At 39.5% G+C, this 20208-nt stretch overlaps 2 protein-coding genes across 3 annotated transcripts; both read right to left on the minus strand.

Annotated features, from left to right (window-relative positions):
- Positions 1 to 1022: 1022 nt before the first annotated feature.
- On the minus strand, positions 1023 to 3667 carry LOC122020400. Of its 2 annotated transcripts, XR_006122215.1 has the most exons (3): positions 2254 to 3667; positions 1331 to 1387; positions 1023 to 1255 (listed from the first exon to the last, which is right to left on the minus strand). XR_006122215.1 is itself a non-coding variant. In XM_042578321.1 (2 exons), the coding sequence occupies exon 1, from the start codon at positions 3662 to 3664 to the stop codon at positions 2261 to 2263; it is 1404 nt and encodes a 467-aa protein (XP_042434255.1). In that variant the 5' UTR covers positions 3665 to 3667; the 3' UTR covers positions 1023 to 1387; positions 2254 to 2260. The 2 variants fall into 2 exon arrangements, 1 of the variants encoding a protein (XP_042434255.1); XM_042578321.1 differs by having other exon boundaries at positions 1023 to 1387.
- Positions 3668 to 4487: 820 nt separating this feature from the next.
- Positions 4488 to 7046, minus strand: LOC122021102 (probable mediator of RNA polymerase II transcription subunit 26c). Its single transcript, XM_042579185.1, has 9 exons — positions 6270 to 7046; positions 6116 to 6184; positions 5936 to 6018; positions 5764 to 5837; positions 5590 to 5645; positions 5474 to 5507; positions 5253 to 5380; positions 5073 to 5166; positions 4488 to 4975 (listed from the first exon to the last, which is right to left on the minus strand). The coding sequence occupies exons 1-9, from the start codon at positions 6729 to 6731 to the stop codon at positions 4878 to 4880; spliced, it is 1098 nt and encodes a 365-aa protein (XP_042435119.1). The 5' UTR covers positions 6732 to 7046; the 3' UTR covers positions 4488 to 4877.
- Positions 7047 to 20208: the final 13162 nt, after the last annotated feature.

A 20208-nucleotide genomic window follows, 5' to 3' on the forward strand; every position in this document is an offset into this window, starting at 1 on the left:
CCTGTCTCTTCACGATCGACTAACAAGATCATGGGGCTCTACTCCCATGTATCCTTCCACTTGGTTTCCGATCTGATTTCCTACTCCTGGACTCTACTCCCCTCGACTCCTCCCGATCAGCTCACAAGATCACATAGCTCTACTCCTATATATCCTACCGATCGATTCCTGATCAACCCAATCAGATCTTCAACTCACATGGTCATGCTCCCCTCAGCTCCCCTATCAGAAGGACATGCATATAAACAAACTATAATTAGATATTAAGTCTCCTTTTTTTTATTAATCCATTATTTCACTATTTGAGTCAAGCCTAAAAGGCCCAATGAGTCTTTCAAGAGCACATTTCACAATTAATGCTGAGTGGAATTGTTAGAGACATGTGGAATCATATCTTTGTGAAGAATACAAGATTCGAGCAATGTATGGGCTATGAGATGGCACACAACAGTGAAGATATACGGATTTGACATATCAGACACTGATATGATATTTAATTAATGCAGAGATTATAAATGTGTTATAAAAGGGTCCCCACCACTACGGGCGCTGGTCTTTTATTTCGCACACATCTTACATTCTTCTATTACTATCCATCTTTCACATTTTCTCCACTTCACTGATTTAAGCGTTAGAGTGGCTGTACCAGAGACCCCCTTGATTTACTTGCTAACGTTCCTTCTTTCTCCTCCACACCAGGGACCTCCTTGATCTGCTTGCTAATGCTCCTTCTTTCTCCTTCACCTTGTGTTCTTGCAAGTGATCCCCTTCAAAATCATCTCACAAATGACTCCCTTCTTCTCCTTCGAGATCTTCTTGCAATCAACTTCAAAGTCATCTCGCCGGTAGTCCAGCTTTAGTTGAATTCAGACGGGATCAATAGCTAATTTGGATTCTTATCTGATTCCATTTTCGCTTAAATTCTTAGAAAATGATAAAGAATGGACTTTGTTGAGGAAGACCATGCAAAGAAGAGCAAACAATGGGGCATTGCTCAATAGAGATTGAACAAATCATTGTATAGATTATGTATAAAGCACTGTAATTTTGATTGCATCAATCAATGGAAAGTGTTTTCATCAAATACCCTAAATGTTTTACAGATACAACAATTTGCATCACAGTGGAAAGTTCAAACTAAAAAAAAAACATTTTACACGCATCTGATTGAAGTTCATAAATTTGAATGTCGAATAATCCAAAGAAACACTACTGAGAAATTCCTTCGGCAGTACGATTCAGGCACCCAAAGTTGCTGCACCAAATCCATAAAATATGAACAGAGAAGAAGATTACAAGTTTGGAAACTAAATGAGCGTAAGTTTTATACCAAATAATGGTTGTTCCAAGTTTGCATAGGGAGCAGGAAATCCATCACTGCAAGAAGCTAAAACACAGACCAGCCAATGAAGTATTTCATTACGAGGAAACTGATAGGAACTTCATATATCTTTACTATGAGCAATTAGTGCATTATATGTGCTGTTATGTGTGGATATGAATTCAGTAAAAAAGATCTTTTCATATACACATCAGCCAGGATTAAGTATTGCTTCCAAAAAAAAAAACTGTCCGGCGCACTAAGCTCCCGCTATGCAGAGCCCCGGAGAATAATCCACATTATACGCAGTCTTACCCTACTTTTTGCAAAAGGTTGTTTCCAGGATTCGAATCGCGTAATCTTTTGGTCACAAAGCAACAACTTTACCGTTACGGCAAGCTCCCCTTCTAAGTATTGCTTCCAAAGATTTCTAAATTGGATTTCTACTACACTATCAACTAAAAAAAACTAGCCTCTAGGATAGTAGGCTACAAATGGCCCATGATTAGTTGGATGTCACTTACCGAGTTCATGAGCTATAGGTTACCAATTTTCACATACCAGCAATATTATAATATAGAAATCATAACTTTGCTAGTTCAAACTCAGATTGATGAACACACTGTAAAAAGAACTCTATGCGAAAGAAGAATATCTGAACCTACTGTATATATGCTACATGATAACCAAGATACAAATCATTATTAGATGCTGGAAATTCAGCAACTAAAGCCAAATCTATCAATAGCTTTAGAGTGTAAAAGATTGTAAGCCTAGTCAATCATACGATCCAAGTATAATGTTCATGCTAGAGGTTGCAACGGATCTATGAATGTAAAAGAGAGCTAAGAGATTTCAGACTCATCAATGACATGATATAGAATGATGACAACATAACTATGTGTATTATACACCCTCTGTATAGTACTTACAGATTGATCATTTGGAGACCAGGAACACTTCTGGTTTCTTCGGCTTGCTTGGTGTGTTGGGTTTTGAAGAATTGCCCTGGGAAGTTTCTGGTTTTCCCACTTTTCTTGCAGTATTATCCAGCTGAATCAAGCTCCGGGAAGCCAAAATAGCCTGTGCCAACAGATCATGCGACGCCCGAGCATATACACAGCGCACTGCGACGGATGCCGCATCCCTCACCTCCTGAGAATTGAGAGGTGCAAGAAGACAGTGCCCCAAGATCCTCAGCACCGGCTGCAAAAGCTCCCAAGGGAGAGGAACTCTAGAACCTCTACTATGAATATTATCCTCTTCCTCTTCCCTATTGCTATTGTGGCTATCCTGGATATTGAGTCTCCGCATATAGTCCACGGCGCCTCCTATTTCTCCGTCACCCTCGGCGAGAATTCTAATCTGGGAGGAGGAGGAGGATGACAGGGATGAGGAACAGCTCAACGGAGGCTTCAAGTCGCCATCATCTAGCTCGAAGCGGCAGGGGCAATCCTGGCCGGCCCAACCAGCAACAAACTCACAAAAATCGATCTTTGAGCGGCTGGGCATAGAGGAGATTATTTTGTAAAAGGAATCGAGTGCCACTGCGACAATGCACGCACGCTTGGTGGACTTTACGGCAATCTGGGGTTCTAGAGGAGGAGAGAGGACGCCTACGGGGGGAGGCTTTGGCTGCACCGAGGTAGACTGAAGGCCGGAGGGGCGGGGTGTGTGGTAGAGGGAGTGGACGGAGAGGTCGGGACTGGAAACAAGAAGGGGCTTTCCACCGCGAGCTTTTACCTCGGTGGCATATAGAGCTAGGAGGACGGCCTCGAAACCGGACAAGGAAGGCGAATTGGAGGAAGAGGAGGAGACAACGCGGGAGAGGTAGAGGCCGGCGAGCAGAGGTACGAAGGAGAGGGCGACGAGGCGGAGATCGGGGTCGGACGACTGGAAGGTATCATAGAGCCACTGGCAGAGCGGGTCGTCGCCGGATCCCGAGGAGGGGGAGGATAGGGCAGCGGAGAGCGCGGCGTACGCGACGGGGGAATCGAGGAGGGAGCGGGCGGGGCGGTCAGAGTCGGCCAGCGCCGCGAGATCCGGCAAGTGAAGGAGAGACACCAGTTCAAGGATCCGGGAGCGTGCTTTGGAGATGGACTCCCACCACGACTGCATCGCGTTCGATCCGGCGGCGCCGCCAGCGCTGCCGCCAGGGTTGGACGACGAGTTATCTGTCAGGTCGACTGCAATCGAAGTACTCGTGGCGGAAGAGAAGGAGGGGGAGCCGGCGGTCGGCATCGGAGAGTCCTGTCGGCGGGCGATCTGGCTGACTTCCGGTCTCGTCGTCGGTGAAAAACAAAAACGGAAGGCTTCGTCGATCTCTAGGGATCGAATATGCATCACGTGCGCCGCGCGTGAACAGTGCTACTAAAAGACCTTTGACCGGAGCTATATGGTTGACTTCTTTTGTCTCAATTTAATACATTTTTATTCTTTGGGAAAAAAGGAAAATTTTTTAAAACGTTTTAAAAGTTTTTTTTTTTTTTTAAAAGTCACAACAAAAATCACTCGACACCAAATTTGCATAATTACAACATAGTCTTTTTTTTTTTTTTTTTTTTTTTTTTTTTTTTTGATAACTCTACTTAACATTTTTTTATCAATTTTGTCGGAATTCAATCCTTATTTTATATTATAAATCTATATTATTGACTCTAACACGGCTACGTCACGAGGGATTGACCCGGTTCGATTTTAGAAACACTGCAAGATAACCAACATGAGCCAGTTGGATAAGGTGAGAGTTGCAGTTCCACGAAGTGGGAAGAAGGCTCCACCTGGTTTTGTTTTGGATTAACCAAGAGAAGAGAGTGGTGTGTTATAGCTGAAGTAGAGCGAGCAGTATGGGGGGGGGGATGTATATCTCGCCAAGAACAACAACTTGGTGGGCTCCAGAGAGTAACGTTTCACCCGCTTCAAGTTATACTGGGAAATAGATTAAAATGATCCAGAAGAGGAAATAATCCCAAAGATTAGATTGGATAAGGCTTGGAAATAAATGCTCTTTATGTTTTTTCAACCACTCAAAACACTAAATTTATGTAATTTGTTAAGACTACCAAAATCAATTAAAAAAAATCAGCTTTAAACAAAATTTGTGTGTATAGCTGGAACCAGGTGTTCAGGGAATCAACCAACTGTAGTTACTTTTTCAAGAGGCATATTTATGAACTGACAACACCATTTGATCCAGCCTGATAAGAGTTGCGTGCAACCCAATTTTGTCTGTACACCAGCAAGACCATAGATTCTACCACAGCAACTGCCACTGCACATTCCCAGCCAATTGTGCAAGACATTCTAATTCCAAAAGTATTTTAGAAGAAGAAAAAAGAGAATTTCTTTCATGGAAAAAGTTGTGCTTTTCTTTCTTGTGGAAAAGCAAGTGCAACTATTTTAAGTTGCTCTATGCGCAGAAGAAAAGCTCGAAGAAGACCAATTTTGGTAGTTGGGAGTTCAGAAATAAGGAGAGTCGAGAAAAATAAGAAACCGAGTCTACAACAAACAGACAGTAGAAGTCGTGCTGTGTTACAGTGATCCTCCTCCTCAGTCCTCAGTGTTTCCCATGGGACACGCCTTTTCGGACGAAGGAGTTCTTGGGCTTTGGTATCTCGTGGATGTCCATCACCTGAATCGTTCGTTGCTTTTTGGCTGCCGAGCAAGTTAAACAACAAAGTAACACTGTCGGCATCAGAACCGACGGTATAAGAATAAGAAAGAACGAATGAGGAAGAACAGACAGTAGTACCATTCTGTGCTTCGAGATAGTTATCGTGAAGTCTTTTCCTGGCCGAAGCGAGCCGCTCTGCGTCCGGGGAGTTGTCCTTCTTTTCCTTTGCCTTCTGGTAGAGATTAGAATGACAGGGATTATAGGAATAAATTTGTCTTGAGAATTAAAGAGGGAAGACAAAAAAGCTGATCTCTTTACAGCTAGAGAAGCAGAGGATGATGGTGGGCGGGTGGAACTGCCATTGTTTCTGGCTGGATTATGTGTGGGTTTTTTTGCCTTTGGCTCTATCGGTTCCGAACTGTTCCTCTCAGTGCTCAAGTAACCGACTGCTTCAAACCAAAGTTGATGATCGAATGATAAGAATCCCTAAAAAAGGACAAAAAAACTACTTTTTTTGTTCTTCTGTTTGAGGCACTAACCGTGTGGATTAGGCGAATTTCCAAACTCTGGCATCTGCAATCAGCACACACATAAAAAAAAAAAAAGTTTACCAACCAAAATTCCAACAAAATAGAGGAAACTTGACGCTTTGTACTTGGTTGCCATTTTGAGAGCTCCTTCCATATATCTGTAGTGGCGAGTCTCCGTTGGCTGCGATCCAAATGATTTATCAATTAGATGCATTTAGATCATCATACGAATAAAGAGCATTTTTTTCTCCATTTTCCCATTTGTTCTTGATTGGTTTTGGATAGGATTAAAAGTTTACTGATGATTGCTGGCGAAGCAGTGCCGTTCGCGGAATTGGATTTCGCCCACTCGTCCACCAGGTCTTTCCACTTCCTGTGATTCAAAAACAAAGATGAGAATCCGATGCTTCTTCTTTCACACCAAAAACAAACTATGTGTTTTTTTGTTATTTATCGGGACAACAGCATCACCTGACGAGTTGCTTCACCAATTGCCGGACTTCATTGGAAGGATGTTTCCGGTGATTATTCACGTATCTTCCGATGTCCGTTTCCTGCACAGAAATTAGAACTGAGAACTTTGGGTTGAATTGTCTTAGGAAAATGAGGTAAACTTTGACTAAGAGAAATGTATTGGGACGAATACGCCACTTTGAGAGTTTTGAATGTGATATCCATGTCCGCTAGATTCTGCAGCAAGCTAACCAAAGAATCCTCCGGCTGTTCCGACAACCAGCAGTTTAATCCCAAGGAAAAATTTAATCGATTCAGAGATCGAAATTTCGAAGTTAGCAAGGCAGCATACCTGATCGGTATCTTCCAAAAACTGTTTGATGGCCAGGATTTTCCTCTTTACTTCCTCAATCGAATGGCCGTAACTCCTAGGAGCATCTTCCTCTTGTTCCTCCTCGTCCTCCTCCTCCTCCTCCTCCTCCACCACCACCACCCCGATCGCGTTATTCATCGATTCCGGCGACGGCGTGGAGGACGTCCCCTCCCCGGTCGCTATCCTCTTCTCCCACGGACTGCTTCTTCCCTTCACCTCCTCCTGCTTCGCCGCCACGGGGCTGCCGCTTCGGGCGCCGGAGGATCCCCCACAGTTTCCGCACCGCCCATCGGAGGCGTAGAGCCTCTGCACGATCCCATCCCTCCTCGCGCGTAGCTCCTCCCCGTGCTCCGCCGCGGCGACGGAGATGGCGGTGTCGATCAAGGACCACAGATCCACGTTGGCGCTACGCATCAACCTCCGCAGGCCATCTTCCTCCATCGCCACAGCCCGATTCCGCACAACAATTCGATTCCCAAATCCTCTCCGCGACTCCACCAATCCGTCCTTTTCACACCGATTCGCGAAATAACAACATTCGGCGGATGAGCAATTCGCCGAACTCGAAGCCTCCGAACACTCGAATCCTCCCAAATCTAATGGAGCTCGCACGAGAATCGCGATTCGGCCGATGCGAGTGGTCGATTCGACGTCGAGCAGCAGAGGAAGGCGAGGAAGCGAAGAACTCCGAGAAGCCTCTAGTTCTGGCAGCCGATTTGCTGCTTCCTTCCTTTTTTTTTCCTTGTCAAGAATGAACCATTTTTTAATTCCTCATTCTTCCAACCCCAACTTCCATGCGATTGGACGCTTCTGCAGGTCCACACCCGGCCCCACCGACGGCGCCTGCCTTTCCACCAATCACATGGCAGGTGGGGCCGTAGGTCGGTCAAACGGGAAAATAGGGAATTCTGTTGTCGTACCGTCGTTTGTGTCTGTGGTTCTGAATTACTACCGATAACGTGCGTCGTTTCATGGTGTTCTTACCTGTCTTGTGATTGGTCAGGATCCGGTCCCCAATGGCGGGTCCGACGGAGCAAGACCAATTAGATTACTTGAACGCAATTTTCGTTACAGATAATAGCGGGTGACGTGGAGATAGCACCGTTGCGATCACGTGGTGTGACGCAGCCCGAGGATGAACACTTCAAGCGATGGCGAATATTCCGGGTGCAAACGGAACGACTCGAGTCGAGCCCATCGCCTGATGCAGCTAGGTCGTTGACCAAATCATCATGTACGGTCTATTAACTATATGTCATATTTAAAAAAAAAACAAATTTAGTAAGGGTGTTCAATTTCAATAAGTATTTGTCATTTTAGTTTAAAAAAACTAAAATATTAATTTTTTTATCATTTAAAAATTTACAATAATGCCGTGTTATAAAAACATACTTAATTTATTAAAATAGTTATTTGATTTAAAATTACATGTTTATTATTAAAATCAATTAATCATATGTTAATATGCCAATTGATTTTTAAGCAAATAAAAATATATTATATGATGGCTTAAATTGCATCTCTTCCTTGGGAGAAGAGTATATAACTAAAGTTTTTACCCACAGGCTTGTGAAGTGGATACTTGCATGTGATATCACTACTCTAAATTATAGAGATTCCTACTGTGTGAGAAATGTGCCATTGTAAAAGAGGGGTGAATAACACAAGTTGTTTTTCACTTTTTTTTCAAAAACAATAAAGAATATTAATTCTTTTTCTTTTAGGGTGAATTATAATTTACCCCCTGAGGTTTGACTTAAGTACGAAATAATCCTCATGGTTTCAAAAGTAACAAAAAAACCCCTGACCGGTAACATTGTAACATTATAATCCTTTGACGCTGGAAATGCACACTAAAATACTGATGTCATCATAAATTCCTTTTTTTTGGACAATAATACCCTTATTATACTGTGAATTTAAATCCGGGACAATACTACCCTTTAACAAAAGAAAGGTAATTGCAAAACAACCTCATATATAAAATCATTGGTCAATAATACCTTGGTCACTCGGATGTTTCTTAGTCTTGTCGATCGGACGCTACCCGGTTGACTACTTGATCGGGCATTGCCCGACCGGAGACACCACTCCCAATCGGGCGTTGCTAGGTCGGATGCTTCTCGCTTTTGCAGGGCGGATATCCATTGGTCTTCTCGACTGGGCATTGACCGATCGGAGGCAACCTTCCTATCGGCTACACGAGCCCAGATCAGCTACGCAGGATTAGTTCATCAGGTTGTTTTGCAATTACCTTTTTTTTGTTAAAAAGTAGTATTGTCCCGGATTTAAATTCACAGCATAATAAAGGTATTATTGTCCAAAAAAAAGGAATTTATGATGACATCAACATTTGAGTGTGTATTCCGAGCGTCAAAGGGTTATAATGTTACAATGTTATCGTCAGAGGGCTTTTTTGTTACTTTTGAAACTACGAGGATTGTTTTGTACTTTAGTCAAATCTCAGGGGTTAAAATGTAATTCACCCTTTCTTTTATTTGGTTTGGAGTTTTCACCGGCTCATACTCTAAGATTCACATTCACTAAGTACTTTCATTGAGCAGTCCAATGTAAGTTCGAATAGATATAATAACTTTAAGTACAAAGCAATAAACAAAAATGTAATGACAATAAGTAAAGTATTAGCTTGAGTATCAGTTGTATGAGCAATTTTTCAGTGTTGTAGAGAGCTTCTCGGAGTAGCGTGTGAGCACAAAAGTCAGAGCAATTGATACCTTGAGGTTGTTGTTTGAAGCTTCTTTTATAGCTAACTCTGGGTACTTGGACCACCCACAGGCGCATGGACCGCTAACGTGATCGTACCTTGGTAAAACTCTATCCGTGAAAATTCTATCCAAGTTTAGGTGTCTGGACCGTTAACATGGTAGTATCTGTTGGTACAATTTGCATTAACGGTCTAACTTGGGTTTTGATGAATGACAAGTAAGTTAAATTAGGTTCTGTTGTGATCTAACCACTTGATTAAGTATGCAGTACGAAGTTCAGATAGGCCTACGGGCCGACCGGATATCTGGCAAAAAATCCAACTAGGTCAACGGGTTGACCGGATAACTGGTACGAAATCGAGATAGGTCGACGAACTAATCAAATATCTGGCGAGAAGTCCAGCTAGGTCAATGGATTGATCGGATAGCTGGCATGAAGTCCAGATAGGTCGACGGGTTGACCGAATGTCTGACAGATTGGTAAGTTAAGGTAAGTCACTAGAAGAGAATGACTAAGTGAGGATGCATCCCGGTTGAGGAGACATTAGACGTCGATCCAATTTAGGTTTATTTAAGATCACTAAACTGAAACCTTGACTAGTTCATGGTCCTGAGAGAACAGGAACTAATTACTACTCTTTATTATTAATTATTATTGTCCTAATACTTGTATTGCAGGTTATTTGGACTAACGTTATTTTATAGAAAAAAGGAGCAAAATTGCCTTCGGATGAACAGTGTTCAAAGGCGCCTTCAAGCAATGAAGGTGCATTTGTACTATTCATAGAAGGTGCTTTCAATGGCTACGGAAGGTGCCTCCCGCAGGATAAATTTTTGACTTCACCGTGGATAAGTGCCAGATTGTTCGGAATCAAGTTTTACAAGTTGGAGGCGCCTTCCATGTCTTATATAAATGGGTCTCGAGAAGGCTTCATCACAGAACAGATAAACGAACTACTACGCATTCGATTAGGCTTCCGACTGTTTCTGTTTCCTGCTGCTACTCTAGAAAGTTTGATGCCTTCGAGCTACGCTTCCAGGACATCCGATCATCTCCGATAGGCCAACAACAACACACTGAACTCTCTAACTTGTTGATAACCTGTTATTAGTGTTACATTTTTTTAATTCTACTGCTTTGAAAGGGAAGTGTAGGCTATTACGCTGTCCATATTCTTGTACTCGATTCCCTCTTCCGGAGGTATCGGAAAAGGCTTATAGTGAATTACCCATCGATAGATCCGCGAGACCTGGGTCTTGGAGTAGGAGTCGCCGAATGTTCCGAACCAAGTAAACTGCTCGTGTTTTTTTTTTTTGTGTTGCTTGTTTCTTTTCCATTGCATTCATATACTTTAAATTTTAAAAAGAAAAGAAGAGTTTCTGAAAACCACGTGATTCACCCCCCCCCTCACGTGCGTATCGGTCCAACAAGTGGTATCAGAACGGGTTTTACTTTGAATTGGTGTAACCACCAATCAAGCCGGGGGAATCGTTTTTAGATTATTTTTTTTGTTTTTCGTATTCTATTTGAATTGGTAAAACTTTACCTATTCAGATAATTTTTTCATTCTATTTTAACTTGAAGTTGGTGCAATACCTCTCAAGTTATTTTATATTTTTTTTATCTTAAATTCTACTAATCCAAGACCAAGTCTTGCATCTCTTTTTTAGTTTTCTATCTACAGCTGTGAAATGGCCTAAAACGAAGGATACAACACCGTTCGTCTCCCACTCTTCAAAGGGGATGATTTCCCGTACTGGAAGAAGCGGATGGAGGTGTACCTGAAAACGGACTTCAACCAGTGATTCAGCATCATCAAAGGGTACAAGGCACTAATGGACATTGCCAGAATTCTAATAGACCCGGAAAATTGGAATTCGGAAATGAAGGAAAAAGTACAAATTGACTTTAAGGCCCTCGACACATTCCAGTGCGGGCTAATAAAAGAAGAGTTGAACCGTGTCGGACCTCACCAAAACGCTAAAGAGCTATGGGACAAACTCATAGAACTACACGAGGGGACCAATGATGCAAAGGTAATGAAAAGAGACTTATATCTAAATAAATTATTTAACATAAAAATATAGGAAGGTGAGACTGCCAGTCAGCTACACGTGAGGATAAAGAATATCCTCAATGGACTTCACACCATCGGCCACCATATGGAGAACCAGGATCTAATCAGGTATGCTCTAAACGTGTTTCCTTGTAATGCACTGTGGGCATCCATCGTGGATACCTATAAGATTTCGAGGAATTTATCAAAATTAAAATTAGATGAACTTTTTTGTGAATTAGAGCTACACGAACAGACCACCGCCAAAATCGAGAAAGGTATTTCTCTTGTTACAGGAATGTCGAAAGAAAAATCTAGGACCAAGCCGAAACCTGAAATCGAGTCTAACCCAGAGTCAGATGACAAAGAATACCTGGTAAACTTGGTAAGGAAAATGTTTACCAGAAGAAAAAAGAACTTCACCAACAAGGATCTACAGAAGATCAACTTCACCTCCAACTCGAATAGCAAGAACGTGACATGCTTTGGATGCAACAAGAAGGGGCACTACAAGATCGACTGCCCAAGTCTCAAGAAGAAGAAAGCTCTAAAGGCGACTTGGGACGAAATCATCCTCAAAGGAATCAGACAACGACAAGCCAAGACACAACAACTACCTTGCACTGATGTACGGACCAAAATCGAAGAATGAATCGGAAGACGCCGAGCCCGAGTCAAGTCAAGTCACGAGTCTACACTCGTTTCCAAAGGTTCTGATGAGGTATATTTTGATTTAAGTGGAAAGTTCTTTAAAATCATTTCATGTTTAAATAAGAAATTAACTACTTCTAAAACTAAAATAATTGAAGTAACCCAAGAAAATAAAATACTTAAAGAACAATCAAAATCAAATACAATAGTTAAACAGACTCAACCTTAAATCCCAACTCAAGTTGCAAAACTTGAGGAGGGCAATTTCAGGTTAAAAAGTGAAGTAATTAAACTAAAAGAATTATTGGAGAAATTTATAACTAGATTCAAGTATCTCGATATGATACTTGGGTCACAAAGACCTTTGTACAACAAGTCCGAACTCGAATACAAGTCCAGCTCAACCAACAAATCTTTTATTTCTTTAGTTAACCAAAATAAAAAACAAATTAAGGCAAAGGTTCCAAAAGCGTGTCTAACCACGCAAGTAGGACTCAATCAATATTATATACCTAAAGATAAAATTCATTACATAAATCAAATTAAATCAAATGACTCTCCCTTAAATTCTAAAATTAAAACTTCAAAAATAAATACAAATCAAAAGAAAAACCTTAAGTTAATTAAACCTAACATAAACACAAGCTATAACCAAGTATACTACAACTATAAAACAAATCAATGAAAAATCAAAACTTAAATGTTCAATAATTTAGGGGAAGACTTCAAATTAGTTGGCTCCTCTAAAATAATAACTTACTCGGATGGGTAATTAGGACTAGTCTAAATATAGACAAAAGTTTAACTTGACCAAAGGTACTAATGAAGTTTTGGATGATAGTAAGTTAGGAAAATTCTGTCTATGCATATCTAGGAATATATGGCTTCAACCTAGTGCATTTGGCTTAGTGGAACTAACTGAAGCTACCCCTTACGGATCCTAACTAATTAGACAAAGGTTTTGTACTAAGTTCAGTGGATAGGACTATTTGAAAATTCTCGAAGGCATGGTTACTCTAATGATATCCAGGTGACTCACCATAGCCCAGAAGTTGATCCAAAGAATGATTATTTGTTGAACCCAAAGCTAAACCTAAATCTAACACAAAGTTAAATCCAATCCTGAAATTGAACTTAATTTATCTCACAAAATCATAAGATTCCCTGATTGAAAATATAGATCGGGTGAAATAACTAAGGTAAAATAATTAAATTAAATCAATTTAAATTTAAATTTAAATTTAAATTAACTTTAAAAGGCGCCCTCAAGAGGACGGGAATATTCCCGCCTAAACCGACTGAAGGCGCCTTCAGTCGATTGAAGGCGCCTTCCATAAGGCATAGAAGGCGCCTTTAACCTGATGTTGAAGGTGCCTTCGATTCATCTTCTTCCAGCGAACAAAGCAGTGCTCTGTTCGCGATTCCAGATGCGATAAGCCGCCTTCCAGCCACTTTTTCCCACGATTCTTCATCCCAAAACCTCAAAATGCCTCCTAGGTATACCTCAATTTAGTTTATCTTGTTAATCCTTAGTTCTTATGTGTTTTCTTTGTCAATTTGTGCTTATATGCTTGTATAAAATTAGGAAAAGACGACATGTTGCCACTTGGCCTAGCAATACTCCATCTACTGATGCCATATTCCCTACTGAGCAACTTATGTTGTCTTTTTTAAAGCATACATATGTTGCCCTGAAATTTAGGTACTTAAGTAGAACCTTTTTTACTCAGTATTGCGCCCCTATCACACAAATTATTGAGCACTACCAATTGGATAAACTAGTTTACTGCAATCATGCAGTAAATCTTGATTTGTGTGCTCAGTTCTATAACAAATTAGAAAAGATAGATGACCTGACCTACTCCACCAGAGTTGGTGGAAAGGATTTTCACTTTTTGTCCACCTAATTATATGATAGCTTAGGACTTAGGAGATATGCATGCACATTTTTATGATATCCTGGTAGAGATCTGCCATTTAGCGAGCCCTACTCCCATATTATATTAGATACTATCTATATGTATTTTTTTGGGGGGAGGAGAGACTACTTACAGTGACTGACTTTAGGTCACTCTCCTTTAGGGTCCAAGACTATATCCTATATCGAGTCCTGACCACATGCATTTTGCCGATCATATCTCACGACATTGTGATGATACGACCCTCCCACTCTTTCTTTTTGTATGCTCTTTGTCAGCATCTAGACATTGACATTGCATTACATATGTTTCATAATGTCATACATGCATCCAGTCTCGTCACTAGGTGTCAGGTTCATATGTCTTATTGTATCATCTTGACATATAAATTTTCGACCATAGGAGTAGATATGACCTAGGGTACGTCTAGTTCCCTTAGTGCATATGACGAGTTTGGCCAGCGTCAACTAGCTTTAGTGCATATAAACATCACTGCTTAGGGGGTTCTAGCCTGGAGAGGTGGGTCGCAACTAGCCATACTAGTCGAGGATGATTTCCCACCCATTTTTTCAGCCAAGGGAGAGGAGTGGCCAGAGTTTATGGCTGAGGAGCTATTTGGATATCCTCCGACTCTGACACAGCCCTCGACCTCGACCCAGCTCTCAACTTCTTTATCTGTCAAGGATCGACTCGCTCGACTTGAGGAGTCCTCCGCACAGCTTCAGCAGTAAATCTCGGATGGATTCAGCAAACTTTGGGGGGGAAATGACCACTGGATTTACTTCTCTCCGAGATGACATGATGTTGGATCGATCGCACGTGAGAGGAGGGGGGTGAATCACGTGATTTTCAAAACCTCATCTTTTTTGGTTTTAAAATCATGAGTATGCACAGCGAAAATTAAATGGGTGAACAACATAGGAAAACATGAACAGTTTTACTTGGTTCGAAGCCTTCAGCGAATCCTACTCTAAGGCCTAGGTCCCGCGAACCTATAGATGGGTAATTCATTATAAGCATCTTCCGGTACCTCCAAAAGAGGGGATCGAAATACAAAGGAAAGTTCAAACAAGTGCAACACCCTGCACTTGTCCTTTTTGTAATAATTAATTACACAAATTAAATTTTACCGACACTTTGGTGATTGAAAGTGGGAGCACTCGTGCAGATATCGGTCTAACTGGCCTCAATCAGAACACCTCAGAGCAGTCGTCGGGTGCAGCAGCTTCACAATAGAGTTGTAGCATGGGCCCGGAGCAGTTGGAACCTCAAACAGGCGCGTAGTAGCTCGTATGGAAGTTGTTGTTGGTTGCTTGGTCGAGCCTGTCTTATATAGGCTGTGGAAGGTACCTTCCATAGGCGTGGAAGGTACCTTCCATAGGCATGGAAGGCACCTTCAACTAGTCAAACTCTATCTCGAACGGATCGACTCTTATCCACGACGACGTCCAAGTTTATCCTGTGGAAGGCACCTTCCATGGCCATGGAATGCGCCTTCTATGAACAGTGTGAAGGTGTCTTCTATCAAGTTTGAAGGTGCCTTCAGACACTGTTCATCCGAAAGCAAATGTGCTCCTTTGTCCTGTAAAACAACATTAGTCCAATAAATAAAATAATAACCTATAAGACAAATGTTAGTACACTAATAATGAGCAGCATTAATTAGTTCTTGTTCTCCCAAGACTAGAAACTAGTCAAGGTCTCAGCTTAGGGATCCTAAATGGACCTAAATTGGATCGACGCCTACTATCCCTCCAACCGAGACGTGTCCTCACTTGGTTACTCTCCTCTAGTGATTTACCTTAACTTACCAGTTTGCCAAACATTCGATCAACCCGTCGACCTATCTGGACTTCATGCTAGCTATCTAGTCGGCCCGTCGACCTAGCTGGATTTCATACCAACTATCCAATCGGCCCGTTGACCTAGCTGGCTGTCGTACTAGCTATCCAGTTGGCCTGTTGACCTAGCTGGATTTCATACTAACTATCCGGTTGACCCGTTGACCTAGCTAGATTTCCTGCACACTTAATCAAGTGGTTAGATTACAACAAAACCTAACTTAACTTACTTGTCATTCATCAAACCCTGAGTTAGATCGTTAGGATAAAACTACACCAACTATCTCCCCCTTTTTGATGTAATGACAACCTGAGTTAAGTTAGGAAAAAAATACAAAAAAATTGACAAAAAATATAGTTTAAGTTATTCAGATTTAATTCGTTTCAAAGTTTGCTAACTTAATCAACTTAACCCTAACCCTCCCCATTTTGCATTTATCAAAAAAAGAAGGAATAGATATTTAAACAAAAGATGTGCTAAGAAAAGAAAAAGGAAAGAAATTTGTACAATAAATAGTTTTCAGGATTACTTGAGGGAGGAAAAAAATATATAATCATAAAAACTTCTCAAAAAATATATTTTATAAAATATGTTCAAGGATAGTTTTGAAACCACTTAGCATTTCAAAATGATAAAGAAAACAACTTATTAAAAATTTCAAAGTAAAAAAAATTAGTTTTGAAAAGAACCTTTTCAAAATATTTTCAAGATATTTTATAAATCAGAAAAAAAAATTAAAGATATTTTTCAAAATAAATTTTAAAACACTGTATATTAGTATTTTCACAAGGCCAATAAAGTTGAAAATACTTCTAAAATCTACTAACTTTAGAAACTTTAAGGGTTGCCAACAAGAATTTTGAAAATGCCAAGTTCTCCAAAAAAAAAAATTTTAAAACAAAAAGTTAAAATGCTAAGTGTTGCAACATTTAAAATTGTTTTTAAAGTAGTTTGGAAAAATTGAAACAGTTTCAAAATAATTTTTCAAAACATGTAATAATTTTAAAAATGATTTTTGAAAGAGTAAAACAAAATTTTGTTAACTTATTTATCCTCCCCCTGAACCTGAGATTACTCCAAAATAATCTAATCAACTATAAATTATCCTTAACTGTCTAACCATTAGTTACTAACTGGCTATTAGAAGATGGCAGTGTTCACTTGGTTAATCAAGTTAAGTCATTTTATCTAGTTAGTATTTGACTAACCTAGATTACTTAACCTGATTGTTATAGATTTGGTATTTAATGCCCAGACTTATGCTGATGCACTAATACAAGCATCTTAAGTCCAGGCAATCTGCCTATGCATCTCACCCCTTTTCTAAGTGCAGCAATCACAAACAAGGTAACCCTAAAGTGTTGGTGAGATGCTCAAGTCCTAGATCTATAGGAATATGTTTTCTATGGATTTGATCTAAAACTAATTTTGAAAATTCTAAAAATAAGGGAATTTTGAGAAAAGTAAAGAATTTTTATCCTAAAATTTGAAAATTTTTGTAAATAATTTTAAAAGTATTGGTCCTAGTCTATTAAACACATTCCTATCTGACATCGTAAGTTGCTAAATTCACTTTCAGGGAGGAGTTTGGTGAATATGTTAGCTAAGTTTGACTTGGACTCAATTTACTTGAGTTCACTGTCACCTTTAATGATGTCTACTTTCAATATGATGTCTACTTTCAATATGTTTGGTTCTTGAATGATGCACAAGATTTTTTGTTAAATTAATTGAGCTAATAATGTCAATTAGTACTTTCGTTTTTGTAAAGTTTGAATTAAAATCTTTTAGAATGTTCATCATTCATAACAATTGTATAACACATTCTCCTATTGCTATATATTTTGCCTCAGTAGTAGATAAGGCAACACAATGTTGCTTTCTACTAAACCAACTGACAAGTGATGGGTCAAGTAACTAACATCCACCACTTGTACTTTTATGGTCTAATTTACAGCCAGCAAAGTCTGAGTCAGAGTAACCTATGAGTTCAAAATTGAGTGTTTTAAGATACCAAATTCCTACATTTGAAGTTCCTTTTAGATATTTGAAAATTCTTTTTACGTTAGTTAAGTGAGATTCTTTAGTAGGTTTGGTATCTAGCACACATACTAACTGCAAATAAAATCTCAGGTCGACTTGCAGTCAAGTATAGAAGGCTACCTATGACATTTCTATAGTATTTTAGGTCAACTAATTTTCTATTTGGGTCATTATATAAGGGTGTGTTAGTTGTCATTGGAGTTTTAATTTCTTTGGTGTTTTTCATTCCAAATTTTTTAAGTAATTCCTTAATATATTTTCGTTGGTAGACATAATTTCCTTCAATAGTTTATTTAATTTGTAGACCTAAAAAGTAAGTTACTTTACCTACTAAGCTCATTTCAACTTCATGTTCCATTAAGGTTATGAATTCTTGTAAAAATTCTGAGCTAGTTGAATCAAAGATTATGTCGTCTACATATACTTGGGCTATAAAGATATCTTGGTTGATTGATTTTACAATAAAGTTGGATCAATTTGTCCTTCGTTGAATCCTTTGGAAATCAGATAAGAGGTCAACCTTTCATACTAGGCCCTAGGTGCTTGTTTAAGACTATACAATGCTTTCTTAAGTTTAAAGACATGGTCAGGATGATCTAGACTCTCAAACCCAGGCGGTTGACCTACATAAACTTCTTCTTTTATTAGCCCATTTAAAAAAGTGGATTTTACATTCATTTGATAAAGTTTAAATCTTTTATGGGTGGCATAGCTAAGTAGCATTCTGATAGATTCAAGTCTAGCTATTGGGGCATATGTTTCATCATAGTCAAATCCTTAGTCATCTAACCTAATCTATGTTTTCAATTAGGGAATCCTATAATTTTGTGAGATGAGTTAGGTTTAATTTCAGGGTTTGGTTTAACTTTGTGTTAGATTTAGGTTTGGCTTTGTGTTCAACAAACAGACTTTCTTTGAATAAACTTCTGAGCTATGGTGAGTCACTTGGACATTATTAGAGTAATCATGCCTTCGAGGTTTTCTAAATAGTCTTATCCACTGAACTTAGTATAAAACCTTGGTCTAACTAGTTAAGATCTGTAAGGGGTAGTTTCAGTTAGTTCCACTAAGCCAAATGCACCAAGTCGAAGTCATATCTTCCTAGACATGCATAGGCATAGTTTCCCTAACCTACTATCATCCAAAACTTCACCAGTACTTTTGTCAAGTTAAATTGTTATCCCTATTTTAGCTAGTCCTAATTACCCTGCTGAGTAAATTATTATTTTGGAGGTGTCAACTAATTTGAAGCTTCCCCCTAAATTATTGAATCTTTTGGGTTAAGTTTTGAGTTTACGTCGATTAGTTTTATAGTTGTAATATACTTGGTTATAATTTTTGTTTATATTATTTTTATTTAAGTTAGGTTTAAATAACTTAAGGTTTTTCTTTTGTTTTGTATTTATTTTTGAAGATTTAACTTTAGAGTTTAAGGGAGAGCCTTTTGATTTATTTTGATTTATATAATAAATTTTATCTTTAGGAATGTAATATTGATTGAGTCCTACTTGTGTAGTTAGACACGTTTTCGGAACCCAAGATTTACTTTGTTTTTTATTTTGGTTAACTAAAGATATAAAGGATTTGTTGGTTGAGCTGGGCTTATATCCGAGTCCGGACTTGTTGTACACAGCTCTTTGTGATCCAAGTATCATATCGAGGTACTTGGATCTAGTTGTGAATTTTTTTAGTAACTCTTTTAGTTTAATTGTTTTATTTTTTAATCTAAAATTATCCTCCTCAAGTTTTGCAACTTGAGTTGGGATTTCAGCGTGAATTGGTTCAATCATTGCACTTAATTTTAATTGTTCATTAAGTTTGTTATTTTCTTTTGTTAGTTCGTTTATTTTATTTAAGCATGCAATAACTTTAAAGAACTTTCTACTTAAACCAAAGTATACCTCATCGGAACCTTCAGAAATAAGTGTTAGGGCCTTCGGATGGCTAGAGAGGGGGGTGTGAATAGCCTCCTTTAAAAATCCAATCAATTTCCTCACAAAAGTTTGTTAGCACAGCGGAAATAAGTAAAATGAAAACTGATGCAAGGAAAAGAACAAACCACCACTAACAAAACGATGTACGAGGTTCGGGGATAACTTGCCCCTACTCCTCGGCGTGTCCGTAAGGTGGACGATCCCTTGATCTTTCGGTAGATCACACCCCGGACAAAATCCGGCTAAGTGTTTCTCCTTCTCGGTGGAGTAACCTCTCCACAAAAGTCATAGAATAGATTTGAAAACAAAACACAATGACTTACAGAGTTTTGTGGCTAACGGAATGAACAAATGGAACTTACAGCCACGAAGCAAAAACGTATGCAAAGACAGAAGGAAGTCTTCAGTCAAGAGCACAACAACACAGCCTCTTGATCGACAGAGAGTTTTTTAAGAACCTTAGCAAACATCTCTTCTTCCTTCTTCTTATTCTGCTTTCTCACTGTCCCGAATCACTGTCACTTGTGTCGAATCGCTGCAACCAACTCAGGCGTCGCCAATCACTCTTCCTTCTCATCTGGTTCTCTGAACTCACACCAATACCATCCATGGTCTTCACTGGTGTCTCTGAGCTCGAACCAATGAGCAAGAGTCCAACTGATCGCGGCCAGTGAACGTTGAAGCCCGAATTGCATCACTTGCAGTGAAATACAGCATAAAGGGCACTTGTTCTTATTCTTCTGATG

The sequence above is a fragment of the Zingiber officinale genome, chromosome 9A (assembly GCF_018446385.1).
Source record: "Zingiber officinale cultivar Zhangliang chromosome 9A, Zo_v1.1, whole genome shotgun sequence".
NCBI classification, from domain to species: Eukaryota; Viridiplantae; Streptophyta; class Magnoliopsida; order Zingiberales; family Zingiberaceae; genus Zingiber; species Zingiber officinale.

What these genes read in the sequence shown, in the direction of transcription:
- LOC122020400 (XM_042578321.1), bottom strand. Translation starts at nt 3,664, where the DNA reads ATGCATATTCGATCCCTAGAGATCGACGAAGCCTTCCGTTTTTGTTTT.
- LOC122021102 (XM_042579185.1), bottom strand. Translation starts at nt 6,731, where the DNA reads ATGGAGGAAGATGGCCTGCGGAGGTTGATGCGTAGCGCCAACGTGGAT. An exon ending in TTGGTGAAGCAACTCGTCAG is followed by an intron (nt 5,838 to 5,935) that starts GTGATGCTGTTG and finishes TTTGAATCACAG; the next exon opens with GAAGTGGAAAGACCTGGTGG. An exon ending in CTATCTCGAAGCACAGAATG is followed by an intron (nt 4,976 to 5,072) that starts GTACTACTGTCT and finishes CTTGCTCGGCAG; the next exon opens with CCAAAAAGCAACGAACGATT.